The sequence below is a fragment of the Medicago sativa genome, chromosome 4 (assembly GCF_051527215.1).
Source record: "Medicago sativa cultivar Bolivia chromosome 4, Bolivia_mono, whole genome shotgun sequence".
NCBI classification, from domain to species: domain Eukaryota; kingdom Viridiplantae; phylum Streptophyta; class Magnoliopsida; order Fabales; family Fabaceae; genus Medicago; species Medicago sativa.
This window is the reverse complement of record NC_140752.1, coordinates 91,441,421-91,461,604: the sequence shown is the minus strand read 5'-3', so window position 1 is coordinate 91,461,604 and position 20,184 is coordinate 91,441,421. Positions and strand designations below refer to the sequence as shown.

General features: G+C 30.5%; 1 protein-coding gene and 1 long non-coding RNA gene across 4 annotated transcripts; both read left to right on the top strand.

Annotated features, from left to right (window-relative positions):
- Positions 1 to 1,872: 1,872 nt before the first annotated feature.
- LOC146933716 (uncharacterized) lies at positions 1,873 to 5,150 on the top strand. 3 transcript variants are annotated; one of them, XR_015007547.1, is made up of 6 exons: positions 1,873 to 2,299; positions 2,464 to 2,547; positions 2,774 to 3,218; positions 3,352 to 3,486; positions 3,873 to 4,385; positions 4,786 to 5,150. It is a non-coding gene; the product is annotated as an uncharacterized LOC146933716 (long non-coding RNA). The 3 variants fall into 3 exon arrangements; XR_015007544.1 differs by having other exon boundaries at positions 1,875 to 2,299; positions 2,464 to 2,536; XR_015007546.1 differs by having other exon boundaries at positions 1,880 to 2,299; positions 2,464 to 2,536; positions 2,774 to 2,923.
- Positions 5,151 to 16,596: 11,446 nt separating this feature from the next.
- TPPJ (Haloacid dehalogenase-like hydrolase (HAD) superfamily protein) lies at positions 16,597 to 19,965 on the top strand. The gene is made up of 12 exons (XM_085705481.1): positions 16,597 to 16,766; positions 16,891 to 17,144; positions 17,347 to 17,487; positions 17,591 to 17,662; positions 17,762 to 17,854; positions 17,983 to 18,045; positions 18,136 to 18,237; positions 18,326 to 18,403; positions 18,563 to 18,632; positions 18,944 to 19,014; positions 19,172 to 19,264; positions 19,584 to 19,965. The coding sequence occupies exons 2-12, from the start codon at positions 16,896 to 16,898 to the stop codon at positions 19,650 to 19,652; spliced, it is 1,101 nt and encodes a 366-aa protein (XP_085561607.1). The 5' UTR covers positions 16,597 to 16,766; positions 16,891 to 16,895; the 3' UTR covers positions 19,653 to 19,965.
- Positions 19,966 to 20,184: the final 219 nt, after the last annotated feature.

The following is a 20,184-nucleotide window of genomic DNA, read 5'->3' as shown; positions in this document are numbered from 1 at the left end:
GGTCACTATTATAAGCAAAATTTTGTATTTTAGATTCATTCATTAAATGATGTATGTGGTCTATAATAAAGACCATATACATCATTAATTGAATGATTCTTCAAAAAAAAAAAATCATTAATTGAATGAATCTAAAATACAAAGTTTTGCTTATATTAGTGACCGGAGGGTGTACGTATAAGCACACGCACACATGCTGCAGTATTCTGTTCAGGGAATAGTTTCAAGACTATAGGTAAAGAGAATGAAGCCAATAAGCTATAGGACGAATCATCTAGACTTCATTTTGATTTTTGACTGAAGACACAAACTGACATGACAAAACAAAACTATATGCATTTTGTAACATTTATTCAATATCAATGGTGTGTAATTAACCCTAGGTGGCTGCTGGATACTGGTTTGGGACACAGTGCAAGCTGAAGTTATTTCTCCATTCACGGATACACCATTGTTGTTTAATTTATTCTTCATGGATTTAGTCAAATTGATTCATTATCCGATCTTGTGGTTATTTCCAACAATGTAACCAATTGCATACGCCGTGGAATTAACCCCTCATTCATGTGTTTCTTTGTTTTTATTTCTGATCTTCTTTTGTTTATCTGTGGGCTGTTTTTCGTTTCTTTAATTAATTTGCTTTTGTGAGACTTTCCCTTTCCTACTTTTTAGTTGGATTGTGTGTTTTTGTTGTAACGGATTAGAATACTACGTTGTTTCTTCTATATATAGGAATTATTTGTTAGAATTAACTCTATAATTTAAGACATATGCTCGGTACGGGTAGCACTTGATTGACATAAAATTGGTGATATTGGTGAAATACACCAATCACAATGTCACACGCGTTTTTTTTTTCTCTTTCTCTTTTACAAGAATTGTGACGTTGTGATTGGTCAATGTCACCAATTCTATATGTCACCTAAATGCTATCCGCTCAATACAAAGATTATAAAATACTCATTTTGGTCACATTTATAACAAAAAACAACTTTTTTAAATTCATTGAATATCTAGTGTGTGTGTGTGTATATATAAAAGTCAGATACATTAGTTATTCAATAAACCTAAAAAAATGTTTTTTTTCTTACAAATTTGATCGGAGGGAATAATTTGTATTTTAATGAGGAAGTCAAATAAACATACCAGCACGGGCATATGTGTATGTATGGGCGTGCGCACCATGGATGTTGGAATTTGTGGTTGTTAATAATTTATTCTTTGTTGCTCCATGTGCCAACCTTTTATCGCATACGTAGGTAGTTAGTTGTTAAATTAATATTCACTTTATTGTTCTATTTACTCGTTCGTTCGAATTTGTCCACACTTTTAAATTTGTGTGCGTCATACTAATTAATTCTATGAATAAATTATACACTAAAATGGAAAAAACACAAAAAGATCATAAAACCAAAAAATAATATCAGGCATCTCATGTCAATAAATAGATAAAATATAGTAGTATTTACACTATTGAAGATGGCAAAATATACTCAATCAGGTCTCATTTATATGCAATTTTTCACATTTTAGGTTCATTGAATAAATGATGCAAGTGATTTATAATATTTACCACATACATCATTTAGTCGATGAATATAAAAACTGAAAAATTGTTTATAATTGTGACCGGAGAGAGTAATTAATTAAATATGTGTAAAACTTATTTAAATTTGTCATAATATGGTTATTAATTTTATTCGTATAGCTCTTGAGGTTTTTTTTTTATTTTTTTTATCAATCTATATATAAAAGTTGCCCCAAGCAAACAATTTCGCCCTAATTTTTCAGAAACCCTAATGTTTATAATTACTGTTTTACCCCTTACCTTAACCTTAATTACGAAACAGCTATAGTAACAAAAGAAGAGAAAAAAAAGCCGCAAACAACATAATAGAAACCAAATAATCCTATTACTCCTATTAGTTTTCTTTTTCTACGCGTTTTCGTTTTCCAACTCTTTTCTGCCTAGCTTTGTTTCACTACACCTCTCTCTCTCTCTCTCTCTCTCTCTCTCTCTCTCTCTCTCTCTTTCATTTTCTCTCCAAAACCATAGTTTTTTCTCTCTCAAAACCGTAGCTTCTTCCTCCTCTCTTCCACAATTCCTCTGTTCGATTTCCCTAACCCAGGACCTAACAATCATGCATCTCTCTCTACACATTTTTTCTGTTCAATCGGGAGAAGAGAAACAACACCGGAACTGGCACCGCAGCAGATGATGCATAATCTATTTAGAGATCAATCGGAAGAGGAAGAAGAACTCGAATCCGAATACGAATCCAATCCTCGACTCAATTCGGTAAGATTATCATTCAATTATGCGTAATTTCAATATATTTTTTCTATACCCTAGCTTCATTCAAATTTTGTGTGAAATTTCAATTGATCTGATACATATTCGTTTGTTTATGCATTTGGAAGATCATATTTGAAATTTGAAATGGTGAATTTATGGTATTGCAGGATGAAGGAGAGAGAAGGGTAGGGCAAGAAGGTGAAGGACAAGGAGTGCTTGAAGAAGAAGTAGAGAGTGAAGGTGAGAGGGAGGTTGATGTCGCACAAACTTTCTCATCTCTTTTTTCTTCTGTCTTTCTTCATGTTTTTTTCCTGATAAAATTTTGTTTTAGTTTGTTCACCCATTCTATAATTGTTTTGTTCTAATTTCATTTCTCTTCTTCTGTTTTTTTTTTGTGTGTTTATATAGAAGTAGCTTCAAAATGGTATTGTCTATATTACTTACGCTTAACCATTTACAGATTTTGGTTAATTGCAGCTCATTACAGATTTTGGCTTCAAAAAATATGAAACTGTAGGCTTGCTGCAGCTTTAGAAACATCAATTGCGGTGGTGATTTCATGTCACAGCTCGCGGTGATGGTTTTTGCGGTGGTAATTGCATGTAGTGGCTCGAATCTTAATCAAGGGTGAGTTGTTTCCTTCTTCTTTATGCATTTATTTATATTCAATTGCTTTTTGTTTAAGTTTTTTAGCTTTAGTTTCTTCTACTTTTACATGTTTGATTGAATGCCTCATTGATTTTCACTTTCAACACTCATGCCCTTTTTGCGTTACAAATGTGTGTTTTAGAATTTAGATTTAGGCTTGAAATCGTCTCTTATCCTATTACATTCTTGAATGCCTACATGTGTGTTTTAGTAACAGTTTTGTCATACTAAAAACATATTATTCTACTCCCACCATACAAAAAGGCTAAGAGAGGTAAGTATCTATGTCTTATATGTGTTGAAAGGAGATGCTTCCTTCTGGAAATTCTACATTATTGTTTAACATTTCAAAGCAATGCAGTCTAATCATGCATATTTATTTTGCTATTTCAATTGTTGCTCCAAAGATGACTGAATCTGAAATCAAGTGTGGGAAGATTGAGTTGGCTTTAAAGGCTAGAGTCATTCACCTGTGGAGTATTCCTGATCGAAACAATCCTGCTGAAGAGGGTAGCCTTCATATGCTCTTGCTGGATGAAAAGGTCCTAATTTCATATCTACTATTTTCTTAACCCTTTTTATTTCAATAATAAAACTAAATATGTGAATCTTTAAATGGCAATGTATAAAATGCAAGGATTTTTGTTTATGCGTTTCAATTTTTTTCATCAATGGTAATTTTTATTTCTCAACAATGATGTTTTTGCGGTGGTGGTTGTTGGAAGAACGTTCTCGATTGCCATGTTATACATTCTTACATTTTATTTCCACGCTTCTTTCACAAATCAAAATAATTGTTCATATAAATAATTGTTGAGATTTGGATGTTTTTTTTTTTTTGTCAATTTAGGGGGTTTCACCATTTTTTACTTTGTTAGTTTTCTGCATATAGATTCAATTTCAACAATTGTTACATCTTACATTATAGGGTTATTTGGCTGCAAATAATTTATCTACAAAACAACCAATTGCAACCTTTGCAATGGACTCGAGGAATCCTGTAGAATTCATCATTGCGAGGAACAATTGAGGAGCTGCATCTACTTTGCTTCATTTTTGTCTTCACTTGACCATGACATGAATTTTTATTTCTTAATTATATTCACAATAGCATTTTCATATATTCACAATAGCATTTTGAACTTATACCTTTTGATAATTTTTGTTTTCAATTCGAAGTCTTTCAAATATCATTTTACACAAAATATGTCTCACAAGTAAATTATGGTATCTTGCAAGAGTTCTTAATATATGAATAAGAAATTGACAAGGAAGTAAACACAAAAAAAGGATTAAGTTCTTTCTTTTGGATATTCAGAGTGCAATGATTAAAATTTAGGTGTTGCAGATATAATTTATGTTTGCTTTTGGTTTGTCGAATGAGCATAAAAGAGCAGCGGATGGGTATTACTAGAGAAACATAGGAGCAACAGGTTAATAGGTATGCAATTTTTCCTTTTCTTTAATTCACAAGTTTACTATTTTCATTTATACATAAAAAGCTTTTGCATTTATTGAGCTCTTCGTTTTGCACCTTTTCCATTTCCACTCTGAACTCTTTTTATTCTAATTTATATCTTGAAAGTCATGTTATAGGAAATAAATGTAATGTGAATAAAATCCATGGAATATATTATTTATTCTCTTTAATATAAAGGATGCTGATCATGTGTATCACTATGACTAGAGTCTAGAAATATGCATTGGCGAATGCAGATCATGCTATTGGTTCGGGATGATTTTCTTTAGATAGGTTCATGTTGGTTTTATCATGACTTCAAATTTTGCGCAAGTACCTGCATCTCAACCTTCAAATTTTGTATTTTTTATGGTTTTATTAGGTAAACGATGGTGTTGTTAAGAATGAAAAGTAGAAAAAAGAATGGTAATTTTCGGCAGAATCGGAGAGAGTTCAAGGTAATTTTCTTCATAATTCGGAGCTGGATTTTGGCATGTGGAGTGGACTAATGTTGCGCAACAGAGGGGTGTTTCAGATTGTAGCTGCTACATAGCAGTGTTTCTTCCACCCCTGCATTTTGTTTTGTGGCAGTGTGTTCCATCTGCAACATATCCTTTTTTCTGCTCTTAACTTTGGTATGCAATTGTTTTAGCTCTGTTTAAAAAATTGTATTGCCTCTTTTTGATGGATGTTTGTAATTGTCTCCTGCTGGTTTATTAATATAGATGGTTGTGGTTTAGCTCTTTAGTGTTGTTGGGTTTGGTATGTTTTCTTAGGGATGGTTTCTGATGTTCTCTCGATCTTATTTCCTTTTGTTTATTATGCTATATGATATCCATTCAAAGTCTATGATGTTTCATCTTATAATCGTTGCTCCTATTTTCAACTCATCGTTGCTACTTTGTTTTTACTAAACGGAGTCCATCCTATAACAGTTTCCTCCTATTTTGTTTCCCTACTCCTACTTTGTTTGCAAGATAAACAATAACAAATATATATACTACTAAATCTTGAGGTGTGGCGGTACTTGAAACTTTTAGAAATTGCAACTTTAGAATATAATTGTTCTTGAAAATAGGAATAAAACTTAATAGGAATAAAACTTAATAGACTGATCAATTCAAGATCAATTCAATATGTTATATTTATTATTATAAAATAATATGAGTGGATGGTAAGAAAAAGGAGAACATGAGTGGACCTTTAATTAAAAAAATAAAATTTAGTACAAGTGAACCAAGTGGATATGAAAGCATGGGTGGGGAACGGTTAATATGCACATGAGTCCTATAGGGGTCCTATATATTTCATGGGTGGCGGCTGCCCCTTTTCATTAGTACCTAGCTTCGTCCCTGTACTTAACATATGATGTTACGTTACGGTATCAAGGACGATGTCATGGAAAATTATGTTATGGTACAGTACCAACGTCTATGATTCTTAATATTATGAAATACTATATGACAATCATGACATTCATCTAAACTATTTTGTTACCTATTACCGTCAAATATTACCTTCCATATGACCCGTGCGTTAGCACGGGTCGATGGTCTAGTTTTTATAAATCAGCATCGTCTTTAATACAATCCCCTGCATATTTTGATTTATGACCTTTCCATTATTTCGTATTATCATTTAGCTGCATGCGGCTGCTGGTATTGCTTAATGCGATTACCATTTAGCTGGTTGTTTTGCTTTATAGTATTTCAATGGGCGTCCTAGGATCTTCTTGTACTAACTAAAAAGGAATTGTAACTATCCAGTATAGAATATCAATATAATTACCATAATTTAATTATTCACTTAAAGAATTGTTATACTTTTTTTTTTGAGAGAAAGAATTGTTATACTTATTTTGTTAGATGGTAACTTTTTTAATTTTAGGTTTTCTTCTTTGAGTGCAAGTTTCTGGTATTAAGAAATGTTAAGAGCTGATTATTGTTGAATTAAGAACTGATTATTGTTTTAAAAACTTTCCATTTAGGTTGTCAGTTTTTATAAATGATAAAGTGGTAAGCTGTAAGTTTTACCAAGAATAGATATAGATATGTCAGAAAGTTAAAGATCATCTCCATTGAGAGGGTCTTAACTATTTAAGATCCGGTATCTATTAGGTACCCCTAATGGAGAGAATCTTTTGCAGGGTCTTATAAGATCCGGGGTCTTACTTAAGACCCCCACTTTTAAGCGGGATCCGCATTCTTTTAATATTAAAAAATTTAAATATAATGATATAAAGTTATTGATAGTTGATTAGTGGGTCCTATTTAAAAACTTTGTGTGAGATCTGGGTTGGAGTGATTGAGTGCTTATTAGGTACTAGTATTAAAAAATTATAAATAAGTGATGTGTACATGTGAGACCCATTTAAGAACCAAAAAATGGGTGTCTCCATTGTGGATGCTATAAGGGACTTGGGCCCTATAGAGTATGTAGTAACGGGTTCGATTTCTCACTCATACATATTGAAAAGATCCGGTTGGGTGGGAAGAAACTATTTTTTGTGCTCCATAGATTATTTGAGGGAGATTAATTATTGATAAGTCATGGTGAAAATTTCGTACCAATATCATGGTAACCCAAATAAAAGTTCAATCATAATTTGTATATTTAAATATTAATTTTATGATATCCAAAACTGATCCAAACAAAACCGTATGAAATTGGATTGGATTGGATTTTTTAGAATTCAGCCAAACCAAATTGCGAATATTTAAATATTTAGATTGGATCATAATCAATCCAAACTTCAAACATCCCTAGTATGAAGGGTTTTAGAAACACCAATTTTAAAGCAATGAAAATGCAATTTTTGTTGTTCTATATATGAGTTTTGGTATTTGTTACTATGAGTTATGTTGGACTCAGTTTAGTCATTTATTAGTTGTTGATGCTACGAAGAGGGATGTATCCCAAGTTAATTTCGGTGTAATATTTCTTTTCTCGAACTTTTAACCATCTTTATAATGAAAAGAATGCAATTTTACAAAGTAAGAAATTTAAAGCTGAATTTATTTTTAAAAAATGGAAATGTATGTGAGAGAGATATTGAATTGGGGTTAAGAATAATGAAAATTGAAGGAATAATGAATGTGTTATCGAGTTGCATCCTAGTATTAAATTGCAGAGTTTAATGGTGGTGGGTTGACAGTTCAAAAGAATCTCTATTATATATATTTCCCCTATTTTATTTTGATAGTACACATGTCATCCTAGAATTCTAAGGTACATTTAATGTTGTTCTGATTTAGTGCATTTCATATTTTTTTATTCAAATTGTTTTTTCTATTTAATATCATATTAATTTCATTACTAAATTAAGGGAAAAATTGATGCAATTTACTTGCTTCTTTTTTTCTATAAATATTGTTTGTGAGTCTCAACATTTTCACGTCATTCAGAATTCAATTTTGAAATTCTTCTCTGAAATCTATCTTTTATTTTATTGAAACACTTTTCTTCTTAGCATATTTTTTTCATCACTCGAATTTCAAAAATTGATTCAATTTATGATATCAATCCACTAAATGTTGTGGATATCCATGTATTTTGTCCAAATACACATATTCGCCCTATGATAATTTCAAGTTCTAACGGTTTATGGCATGGACATCATAGATCTACCCAAGAGAAACTTAGATAATGTAATTTTTTTTTGTGTGGAGAATGTCCATTTGTTGGGTTTTTTTCATCTATAATATATGTTATGTTCGGTCATATATATTCTATTGAAATTTTGCGATTGTTGGTTAGTCCTGTTTGAATATTCTATTGAATTTTTTCCTTTAGAAACTTTGATTTATATTGTGTTATTTCCTTTTGGTTGCCATTGTAACACTAAGATAAATTATTTTTATATCTATGATCTATCGTTTAATTTATTCATGTTTTGATGTGTGTATATGTTTGTAATCATTTTATATATAATCAATTCATTTCTTATACATATAATTCATAGGTACCTAAATTAGAGTGATTTTATTTACCGATATACGGCGAATGTGACTCGGTGGATGCTATCAAGATGAGATTGATTTCGTCTATAATATAATCTTAATTTATTTCTCCTAAAAACATTTATTCATTTTACATTTTTATAATTTAATTGGGAATAATTATACTCCAAGCAATAATTATTATAAAATATATTTAAACATAATTTTAATATTGGTTTGATCTTAATTGCTTTAATGGAACTTAAATGAAATATAATGTAATTGATTCATTTTAATATTGTTAAAGTTGATCTTAATTGCTTTAATGGAACTTAAATGAAATATAATGTAATTGATTCATTTTAATATTGTTAAAGTAAACTTAAATGATCGCAATTAAAAAAAAAGTAAATGAAAATGTCACACAATCATCCAAGAGCGTTTAGATGAGATGACACGAGTCTCTTCTAGCTTAACCAGGTCCTTGGGCAAGCAACAATGTTAAAACTTTTGTCACACATTTAGGTTCCACAAGACTCGAAAGATTAGTCTCCATGGTTACGCGCACGGAGGATATCTGATTTACACAAAACAAATGTCACACAGTTTTCATTTCTAAAATTGTCCTTAGCCAAATTCCTAACAACGGCGATACAATATGACCAAACATAAATGCAATTAATTCTCATTAATACCTTTTCAATTTGGTACTAAATGGAAATGATCATTTTTTTCACCCACAGATTCAACTCCTGATGCACATAAGGACCTATTTAGTAGATGATTTGTAAGTACATTGCTCATTAAGTCTTGAGGCATCCTCTCGCTCGAAGCTCAATTAACATAAAGTTTTACTTGAAAAAGATAAGAAAATAAAAATTGTTAAAATAATTTTAGTTCAAGGTATAAATAATATCAACACAGCATATAAAATATTCATATTTGAAAACATTAAAATGTTGCTAACTAATCATTTTACGCCCCCCTTGAAAAAACATTTTACACATCCTCTTAAAAAAATCATTATACGCACATTAGTTTCTATTAATTTTTGTGTTCAAATAATTATGAGTGCATTTAAACAGGTAGTTAATATTGTAACAAAAAAAATTCAGGACATTGATATTTTTCATTTTAATCGATATGTATTTTTTCAATTTTCCTTTTAGTGACATACATCTTATATATCGACATTGTCAGTTGAGCTGAAAAATTACTGACAAATAATATTTTCGTCACACTAAAAGCATATTCCATTGTTTAAAAAAAAATAGAAACACAATTGTTGTAGTACACATGACAACTTTCTTTGTCAAACCTAAGCAATATTGATACGCCTCTATCTGATCATGAGACATCACCGGAACAGAGAAAAAAAGAAGATGATATATTAATAAAACCAACGATTGCATAAACACAAACACATAGAGACTCTAGCAAAGATCCTTGCAACTCCAAATAAATAAAAAATATATATGGTATCGTGAACTTTAAAAACAAGTTTTGTTTAAATTTATTTATTTCATTCAAACCCTACAAAAATGCATCATTTTAGGTAAATTTATTAGAAAAAGTAGGTAAAAGAAAACTGGTGTATTTCATTCTGATTTTGGAACAAAATATCAATTTTCTATAATATACTTTTATTTACGATTAAGGTTTGAGAGAGTTTTTTTTTCATAGGTGTCTCATTATATGCATGAGTCACCTTTACATATTTTTTATCACAAACAAATTAATAATAAGTATGGGTTCTTTCATATGGCCGTTTTCAAATGTATTACTCGGTGTTATGTTATCATTGATATATTAATTATTCACTTTTTTTTTAAAAAAATTTATCACTACTACTTCCAAAAGATCATTACTCACTGTTACAATTTAGTTTTCTGATTTATATCAAAACAATTTTTAAACAACTACCATCTATCTCTAATTTTAAGCAAAACAATTCTTAAGGAGGTTGTAATGAATGATATGATGAAGAAAATGCTAGGTGTTAACGTTATTAGTTGTTTCTAGGATGAATATGGTGTCAGGTGATCTTAATATAACATTTAAATCATATGGTATGCAATTTCGATTAACATTTTATTTTGCAATGACCATAAATAAAAGTCATATCAATCTCTATGTAGGTATTTATCTTTCGAATCATGTCTTTACACATGGATAACTTTATGTTAGTGTCTCTCGCCTTATATCTAAGAATGATTGAAATTTCTAAATTGGATGAAAAAAATAATATTGCAATGAGACTATGAATGTATTGTATCACAATGTCTTGCAAAATTTGTAAACATTGATGATGAAGTCAAGTTATTTCTTAATATTATATTATGCTATTCTAATTCTTAAAATTTATTTGTGGTTTATAGTAGTAGCAATTAACCTCTCATTATTGTATTTATGGCACTAGAAATGACAATAAAATGGTTTCAATGCAAAGATATATATGACAACATGTATTGCATTTAAATAAGGATGTAACTTTCTTCCTTTCAATTCTTCCTTTCGAATATGAAATCTTAACCATTATTTCCTTTATTTTCATTCCCGCATATTTCATCTACCAAAATTTGTGCAATGTTTTACTTTTTTTTTTGCATATATATATATATATATATATATATATATATATATATATATATATATATATATATATATAACACTCATTTATCACCCATTAAATTATTCTCCTAACTTTTTTTGGGTACAAATTATTTCCCAAATTTATCAATCATAAAAATGTCTTATAAAAATGTACTTTGTCACACATGACGCATTAACATCTCTCTCTTGATTGTGAGACTCTAAGTTTCTATGATTTGATGAGATAACCAAATAAGGTTAGAGGCACAACATGATAAGAAAGATGATTGGTGGTGCTTTCATATATGATTGTTTTTGTTCCTCTCTGTCTTTATGTTATTGTTATTCTTTAAATAAGAAAATGAAAAAAGTAATTTTAAGAGAAAAGAATGAGTTGTTGGTAATTCTATGGGTATATTGAAAGAGTTGGAGATTATTTCATAATAATGCTACCAACTTAATAAAAAAAATGTCAGGTCAATTTAAAATGTCTAATAAACGTGTATTTTGTCAACTCAACATGATATATCTATATTTTTTGCTTTGTTTGTTAATTTTTTTTTTTTTTTTGCTTTGTGATATCCCACTAAAGATCTAAGGTGATTGAATTTTAAACAATAGAGGTTGAATAAAAAAATTGCATGAAAGTTAATGACATCCAAAATCTAAAATTTAATTTAGAAAAATAAAGCAGGCGGCATCCTAAAACTAATGAAACAAATCATCATAATGTTGGGACTTTCAGTGGAGTCTACATATGGAGTTGTTCCATCACATTAGACTAAGAGAAACCACAAAAATGAGTTTGACACCATATCTTCAACCAAAATCTTTATGCACATGTATATGAGTAATCTCACTAATTCAACATCTCTTCCATCAACTATAGAATTTTAACTCATATTTGATACATTAACATCTCTCTCTCTCTCTCTCTCTCTCTCTCTCTCCCCCCCCCCTCCCCCTCCCTCCCTCCCTCCCTCCCTCTCTCTCACCCTCCCTCCCTCAAGTGTGTGACTGTCGACATCCGTAATTATGTGACATAGCTATGGTCACAAAGATGGGTTGGTGATAATTTAATGGAGGGAGGTTTATATTTCTTTCTTTGATGAGAAGTGAGAAGTAAATTAGAAAAGGACAAAATATAAAAAAAAATGAGATTAAGGGAAATGATATTGGTAAAAACAAAAGTGTGTTTTGTCCATGAGGAATCAAGTGAGTTGCTGGTAATTTTATGCGTTTGTTGAACGAGTTAGATATTTTTGGGTAATTAATTTACCAAAATACCCTCTCCAAAACATTTAAAAACGTACAATAAACACGTATTTTGTAAACTTAGTATATAAGACATGAGAGTTTTTCTATGGTTAAATCCCACTGAACACCGAAGGTGAAGGAAATTGAAATAATAGAGATTGAATACAAAATATTGCAGGAAAGCAAACAATATCCAAAACTTAAATTTAATATAAAAATTGAACAAATGACTTCTAAAAACAAACAAAACTGTTCATCATAATGTCCATGGAGCATACAATCGGTTGGATCATCATATTAGACTAAGAGCAACTATACAGGTGAGATTGCCACCACATCTTCACCCAAAACTTTAAGGTATTAGGTATATTGTTCATCTCACTTATATGTTTCTCAACATCTACTCCTTCAACAAATATAGAACTTCAAGTGACAATTAACATATTACATATCTCTATAAGTGTAAGACTCTCTACGTTTGTGATCTGGTGGCATAGAAAAATAAAGTCAGATGGAGGCACAACATTGTAAAAAACGCGAGTTAATGTCGGTTTCAAGGAGGAATGTTTATGTTCATATCTTTCATGAAACGAGAGAAAATGGAGTAGAAAAAGAAAGAATATGAAAATAAAATTTGAACACTTGGGAAATGATAAGGGAAAAACATAAAGTATGTTTTTTTTCGTGGAAGTATTTAGAATAGAGTGAGTTACTGATAATTGGGAATAAGAAAGAATTTTATGTTTTTTGTCAATTAAGAAAATGACACGTCATTTTAAAATGTCACTTAACTCAACATAACACATGCATTTTTCTAATGTCAGATCCCGCCAAAGACTAAAATTGAAGGTATTTGAAATAATATAGTTTGGATAAAAGAAATTGCATGAAAGCGAAAGACATCTAAAAATTTATATTTTTTTATATAAAAACTAAAGCAAATGACATCCAAAAATTAATAAAACAATTCATCATAATGTTCGGAATTCTAAGGGAGAATACAATGAGTTGAATCATCACATTTGATTAAGAGAAACTCCACAAGTGAGATACACACCAAATCTTCACCCAGAGTCTTAAGACATTAGGTATATTTGTCATTTTATTTATATGTTGATCAATATATACTCTTGCATCTAACGTTGAAATTTAACTCGCACATGATACATTAACATCCCTCTCTTATGTGTTAGACTCTTTGAGTATGTGATCCTGGTAAATTGCGAAATAAGGTCTGAGGCGCAACATGGTAAAAATATGGGCTGGTGGAAGTTTCGTAGAGGGATGTATATGTTCATTTTTTCATGTGAAGAGGGAAAGTAAATTAGAAAAATAAAGTAGATTAAAAAGGACTTTAAACATGAGATAAATAACAAGGGATAAACCAGGAGTGTGTGTTTTTTTCCTGATAGTATAGAGAATAGAGTGACGTGTCGGTAACGTTATGGATTTGTTGAAGGAGTTAGAGATTAATATGTAATTATGCTACCAAAATCATAGACTCATTCAAAAAATGCCAAATCAATTTAAAATGTCTAACAAGCGTGTATTTTATATTTTATCATCTGAGTATAACACACTTGCAATTTTTCATTATTAGATCCCACTAAAGACCATAAATGGAGGAATTTAAAATAATAGGGGGTTTAATAGAAAAATTGCGTGAAAAAAATGACATCCAAAATTTGAAACTTTTTTTAAAAAAAAAGCTAAATTAGCCCACCTAAATTGACGCTGAAGAGAATCTAACCTAAGACTTTGAGGAGGTGCATAAGCCAATACCACCAGGACAACCCAAGTGGGTTCCAAAATTTGAAGCTGCAGATAAAAATTAAACAAATGACACCTAAAAACTAACAAAGCAAATCATTACAGTGTTGGGACTTCCATGGGAGCATACATTGAATTGTATCGTCACATTAGGCTAAGAGAAACAACGCAAGTGAGATTCATATAAATTAGGTATACGACTCATCTAACTTATATGTTGGTGAACATCTACTCTTGAATCCAATATGAAATTTTAACACTTGACACCTTAGAATCTCTCCATTAAGTGTGAGACTCTTTGTATCTATGATCTACCACTAAGGCCCACTTTTGCTCCCCCACAATATTGAACCACGATAGGATACCACAGTTGGAGGATTTGAATCGATACATTGGAGAAAGGGCAACCACACAAGTGAGAATGATACCACATATTCAATCAAAATTTTAAGGCTTAAGTATATAAGATTTTTCACTTATTTGTCGGTCAACCTCAACTCTTTTATTCAATATTGGGCTTTACTAGACACTTGATACATCACAATATTCCCTATCTTAAAGTACAACGAAATTCTAGCCCGTGCTTGGCACGGGTGTCCATACTAGTTTTGCATATACAACTAATCAAAACATTTAAAATTGCCACATCAATTAATGTTTTTAATTTACGTGGCAATTCAGAATGTTTCGATTGAATGTGTGCAAAATTGTTTTAGATCGTCAACCCACTACCATTAAACTCTAAATTGTATTGCATTATGTTTAATGATTATATTTTCATGAAATTTGAAAGGATTAGGTTTAATTTAAAATTTAATGTTTTTTTATAAGTTTTTATAATGTTGCCACATCAACATATTTTTGTGAGGATCATTAAGATAATTGGAATTAGAGCTTTAAATTAGATTCAGGGTCATTCGATTCAACGAAGGGGATGTGAGAAATTTTAATGAAGGGAAGGAGAAGGGAGGGAGAAGAGGAAGCTAGGAGGAAAAATCTTTTAATTTATATATTTTTGTTTCAAAAGAAGGAAGATGACAATTTCATGATTTTAAAATTATCCACTTCATAACTACTTAAACATGAAAACTCGATAACAAAAAACCCCATAAATAGTGTCTGGCAAAAGTTCTAAAATAATTATATATTTATAAATATTAGAACACTTTCAAAATTGTTTAGTACAATATTTTTTTATCTTGATAATAAAGAAGGTCTAGAATGTCTTCGTGAGCTTAGGTCAGTTAGTATGGACAATACATAATATATGACGGGGTTCGAATTCCGGCCACCACAAAAAAAAAGGTCTAGAATATTGTCATATCAGTCTCTGAGCATATCTCGATTTGCATAGACATTATAGTATGCAGGAGTTGGAGTTTAAATATCAAATTTTTTCAATATTTTTTTGAAGGAAATTTTTTCACTTGTTGATCTTAAAATATAAATTTCTAACTAATAAGTGACTTGATTTCCCAAAAGATAAAACTAAAATATTTTAGTTTCTATAAATAAGTCAAATGAGAAATTTAAAATTTTTACTAAAAATTAAGTTTTTAGATATCCTAATAAGTGATACTAGACTTTTAAAAAGGTCAAACTGTGCTAAAAATAAAGTCTTTAACAAGCTAATAAGGGAAACTTAGATGTAGGTTTTTTATCTAGCTATAACTTATTTAAGCAAAAGTCCGCTCTGCCCGATCTATTCTCACCCCTATATAAATAGGTAGCATTTGGGTAAAATAAAATTGGTGAAATTGATCAACCACAATATTGCAAATAGTTTTTTTCTATCTTTCACAAAAATTGTGACATTGTGACCGACCAATATCACAAATGTCACAAATTATATGCTAGTGCTCGCTATATAGATAGATAGAGAGCTGGATGTATTATACTACTAAGAAAATAAAATTATACAGAAATACTTAAAAATTAAAAATAAATAAAAATATACTAACAGCGGTTATGCAACGTGTAGGTGGTAGAAATCCCTATGAATGAGTCGGCTACAGGATATTGGGCACGTGTAGTGATTTAATTCTTTAGCCGGAAAATAAAATAAAAATGAAAAAGAAAGAAAATCAGTTGGAAGGAGAAGAGAAGTAAACTGCTACTTTTGTTAGGAGCATATCATCATGGAATTAAAAGATACTACTATAACTCAAAGGTATTTAAGGCATATCATTGGACATCAACCCAAATCAAAATCAAATGTATGTGAAGCACATTATTGTGCATATAAATTGTGTACTTAATTAATAGTTTTAAATTTTATTTCACAATAAGAAAATCTATTATTAGCATATGAATTATATTATATTAAATAGATTTATACCAATTATAAATAAGCTTCTAGAATTAAAGGTGTTCAGTTAGGAACAAAGTAGTAGTAGTAAGTAGTTTCAGTTTGAAGCAGTGTGAAAAAAGAAAGAAAGAAAGAAAGGAATATAGATAGATAGTGCAGTGTGGTGGTGGTGGCGGGGACCTCAAGGATATCGGGGTAAGGCAAAGTTTGTGGGGTCATAATACTACTTCCCTTTCAAACGTGGGTCCCACCAGTGAATTTTGGTCCTTTTGGATTTTCCTGTTTTTCCAACTATAAATCAAACCCACAGCCTATGTCTTCTTCCCCCACTTCCACTCTCTTGCTCTCTCTCTCTCTCTCTAGTTCCAAAGATTCCCTATCTCTCTTTTGCCTCTTCAATTTCCCTTCTTCCTCTTTTGCATTCCATTGCAATATCCACTTCTCACACCCCCACCTCTTAACCTATTTTCTAGTATTTTCTTCATCACAAACCCTAAGGTTTGATATATACGTTACCTTAATTTCATTGAAACTCTTAAAAGATTAATTTAATTATAATCTTTTTTTAGTAAGGTGTGATATTAATATATTGTTTGGTTGGGTTTGAATTTTTGATTTACAGTGAAGATGACTCAAAAGAATGTGGTTGTGTCTGAGACCAAAACCGGAATGAATGGTAGCGGTACTATTACCGTGGCACAGAAGCCACCGGCAGCACCCGGTGGATACATTCACATTCCAAGGAGGAGAATTTTGAAGAATCTTGAAATCAATGGAGGACAAAGAATCAATACATGGATTGATTCTATGAGAGCTTCTTCTCCAACTCATGTCAAATCTTCTCCTTCTTTAGCTGAAGAATACAATTCTTGGATTGTGAGCACCATCACTCTACTCTGTTTTCACTGTTATATATATATATATATATATATATATATATATATATATATATATATATATTTCAATGAAACCACCAAAATTTTGAACAAATACTGGATCTGACTTTCTTTATCATAGTAAAATACTCGTGCATTCACACATCGGCTTATTATTTATACGTGTTGTTTTTATCGAACAGCTTCGCCATCCATCGGCATTAGATATGTTTGAACAAATTATGGATGCTGCAAAGGGAAAACAGATTGTTATGTTTTTGGATTATGATGGTACTCTGTCACCTATTGTCGATGACCCCGACCGTGCCTTCATGTCTGAATCGGTTAGTCTTTGTTTATAAAATTAATGGTTTATATCCTAGCTATCCTTTAAATAAATCTGTTAATTTAGTTTTCTAATAAATTGTATTATCACATATATATCAGATGAGGAAAACAGTTAAGAAACTTGCAAGGTGTTTTCCTACTGCAATTGTTACTGGAAGATGCATAGACAAAGTATACTTTAACTCTTTCAATTTCTATTCTACCCTTTTTTATCTTTTGAAATGAAAATAAATTTATTTATTATTATTTTTTTCTGCAAACAATTTTCAGGTGTACAATTTTGTTCGTTTGGATGAGCTATATTATGCTGGAAGTCATGGCATGGATATTAAAGGGCCAACAAAAGAGTCCAAATACAACAAAGTGAGTAAACTAGCTCTAGTGTATTGGAGTACAGTATATTTTTTAATTTGACCTATATAGTGCTGTGGAATAAGGTCTTAAAATTTTATTAATTCTAAAAATGAATTAACATTGATTATGGTTTGTAGAATAACAAAGCAGAGGAAGTACTTTTTCAACCTGCCAGAGAATTTGTTCCCATGATAAATGAGGTTAGTCACACTCACACAACTCTTCATGAAATTCTAATTTTATTTTAATAAGCAACAAAATTAATTTATTTTAACTTTGTTAATTTTCAGGTGTACGAACAACTAGTTGAGAAAACAAAATCAACTCCTGGTGCCAGAGTTGAGAACCACAAGTTCTGCACCTCTGTTCATTTTAGATGTGTTGATGAAAAGGTATATTATTATAAGTTTAAAGCAATTAATCAGTGTTATTGATGCTCGAATATTTATGATCTAATTCAAAGTTGTTTATTATACACAGAGATGGGTTGAATTGGCACAACAAGTAAAATCCGTGTTAAAAGAGTACCCGAAGCTTCGTCTAACACAAGGAAGGAAGGTGGGTCATGGTTCTATTTTCTTTATAATGAATATTTTGGAGGGGGTGTATATTTTTAATGGTGGGGGTGTGATTTAATTAGTTCAAAGGTGATTATGACAGGGATTAAGAATAAGAAATAAGAGATGTCTCACTTTCAATGTCAATTGTTTAATACAGGTATTGGAGATTCGTCCCGCAATTAAATGGGACAAGGGCAAGGCCCTCGAATTTTTGCTAGAGTCACTTGGTAAGTTTTTAATTTTATTTTTATGTTTTGGTCCTTCATTTGTCACAATCAAACATATATGTAATACATATATTTCATAGAACATATAATAATACCACAAACTTATAAATATGCTACTGCTCATGGTGATTTGTTGGATAATTATTCCAAGTATTTGACCATTATTACAAAGAATTAAGAGGGTGACACCTACACCTCGTGGGATTAGTTTACTCATAAGATTACTGTATTTTATATCCATGCGTTTCTGAATATATATTCATATTTTAATTTGTCCATCAATTTTCTAACTAATAAATCGTTTTCAACAGGATTTGCCAACTGTAACGATGTATTTCCTGTTTATATTGGTGATGATAGAACCGATGAAGATGCATTCAAGGTATCCAATGATCTTAATTGTTTTTTTCCTCCAATTTTTTATTTCTAAATGAACAGTGTGTAATTAATTAGTACCAAGTCAATTATGTTTAGTTCTTTGTAAACTGTTTTGGATAATTGAACTAACTAGTTGTTTTAAATTGTTTAATCATAAACAGAAATTAAGAGACATAGATCAAGGTTTTGGAATTCTAGTCTCTAAGTTTCCAAAGGACACAGCTGCTGCATACTCTTTACAAGAGCCTAATGAGGTAAGCATAATTTCATCTATTTCTTGATTATTGTATCATATGCCTTAAATATACTCCCTCCGTCCCGGAATAACTGACCCATTTTCTAAAAAAAAGTGTCCCAAAATAACTGACCCATTTCAATTTTCAATACAACTTTCATCATTCCCAATACAATATAACACTAAATAATACTACTTTTATCATTCCCAATACAATATATTCCACTTTCCCCTTTATTTATACACTTTTCTTAATCTGTGTGAAAAACCAAAGTAGATCAATTAAATTGGGACGGAGGGAGTATGTTTTACTGATTTATTAATTTAATATCATTCAGGTTATGGATTTCCTTCAGCGTTTGGTGGAGTGGAAAAAAACATCTCCAAGATCACGCTCTAGGGTGTAAATGAAGACATTGTACATCCCTGACTGGTTATAAAATACATGACCTTTTTTTTTTCTTTCTATGTTTTGTTCAGATTAGTACAAAAGAGCAAAAATGTATGGAAAAAAAAAAATGAAAGACAAAAGTGTCTTTCTGAGTTTGAAGCTCGATTGTCTACATTGATGTAATTAGCTAGCCAAGTAGTAATTAGTACGGGGGGAAAGTATATGTACTAACCATATCAGATGAAGTGATTCTGAATGGGTTAAAAATTGTACCCTTATGATTATGATTAAATATTATAAGGTTACGTATCAAAAGATATGTATTTATAGGTTCTCTGTCGTTACATGCTTATTAAGTACTTAGTATGGTCCCACAATCTAGTTTAATTGCATGCTCGTACGAATTTATTTGTTGTTTTGTGGTCATGACAACTTTGAAAATATCGCCCTTAAGTACCATTTGTTCCAGAATTTATGAAAAGAAAAACTGAATTGCTTGTATTTTTGTGACAAGATCAAATACTATAATAAAACAAATAAAAATTTAT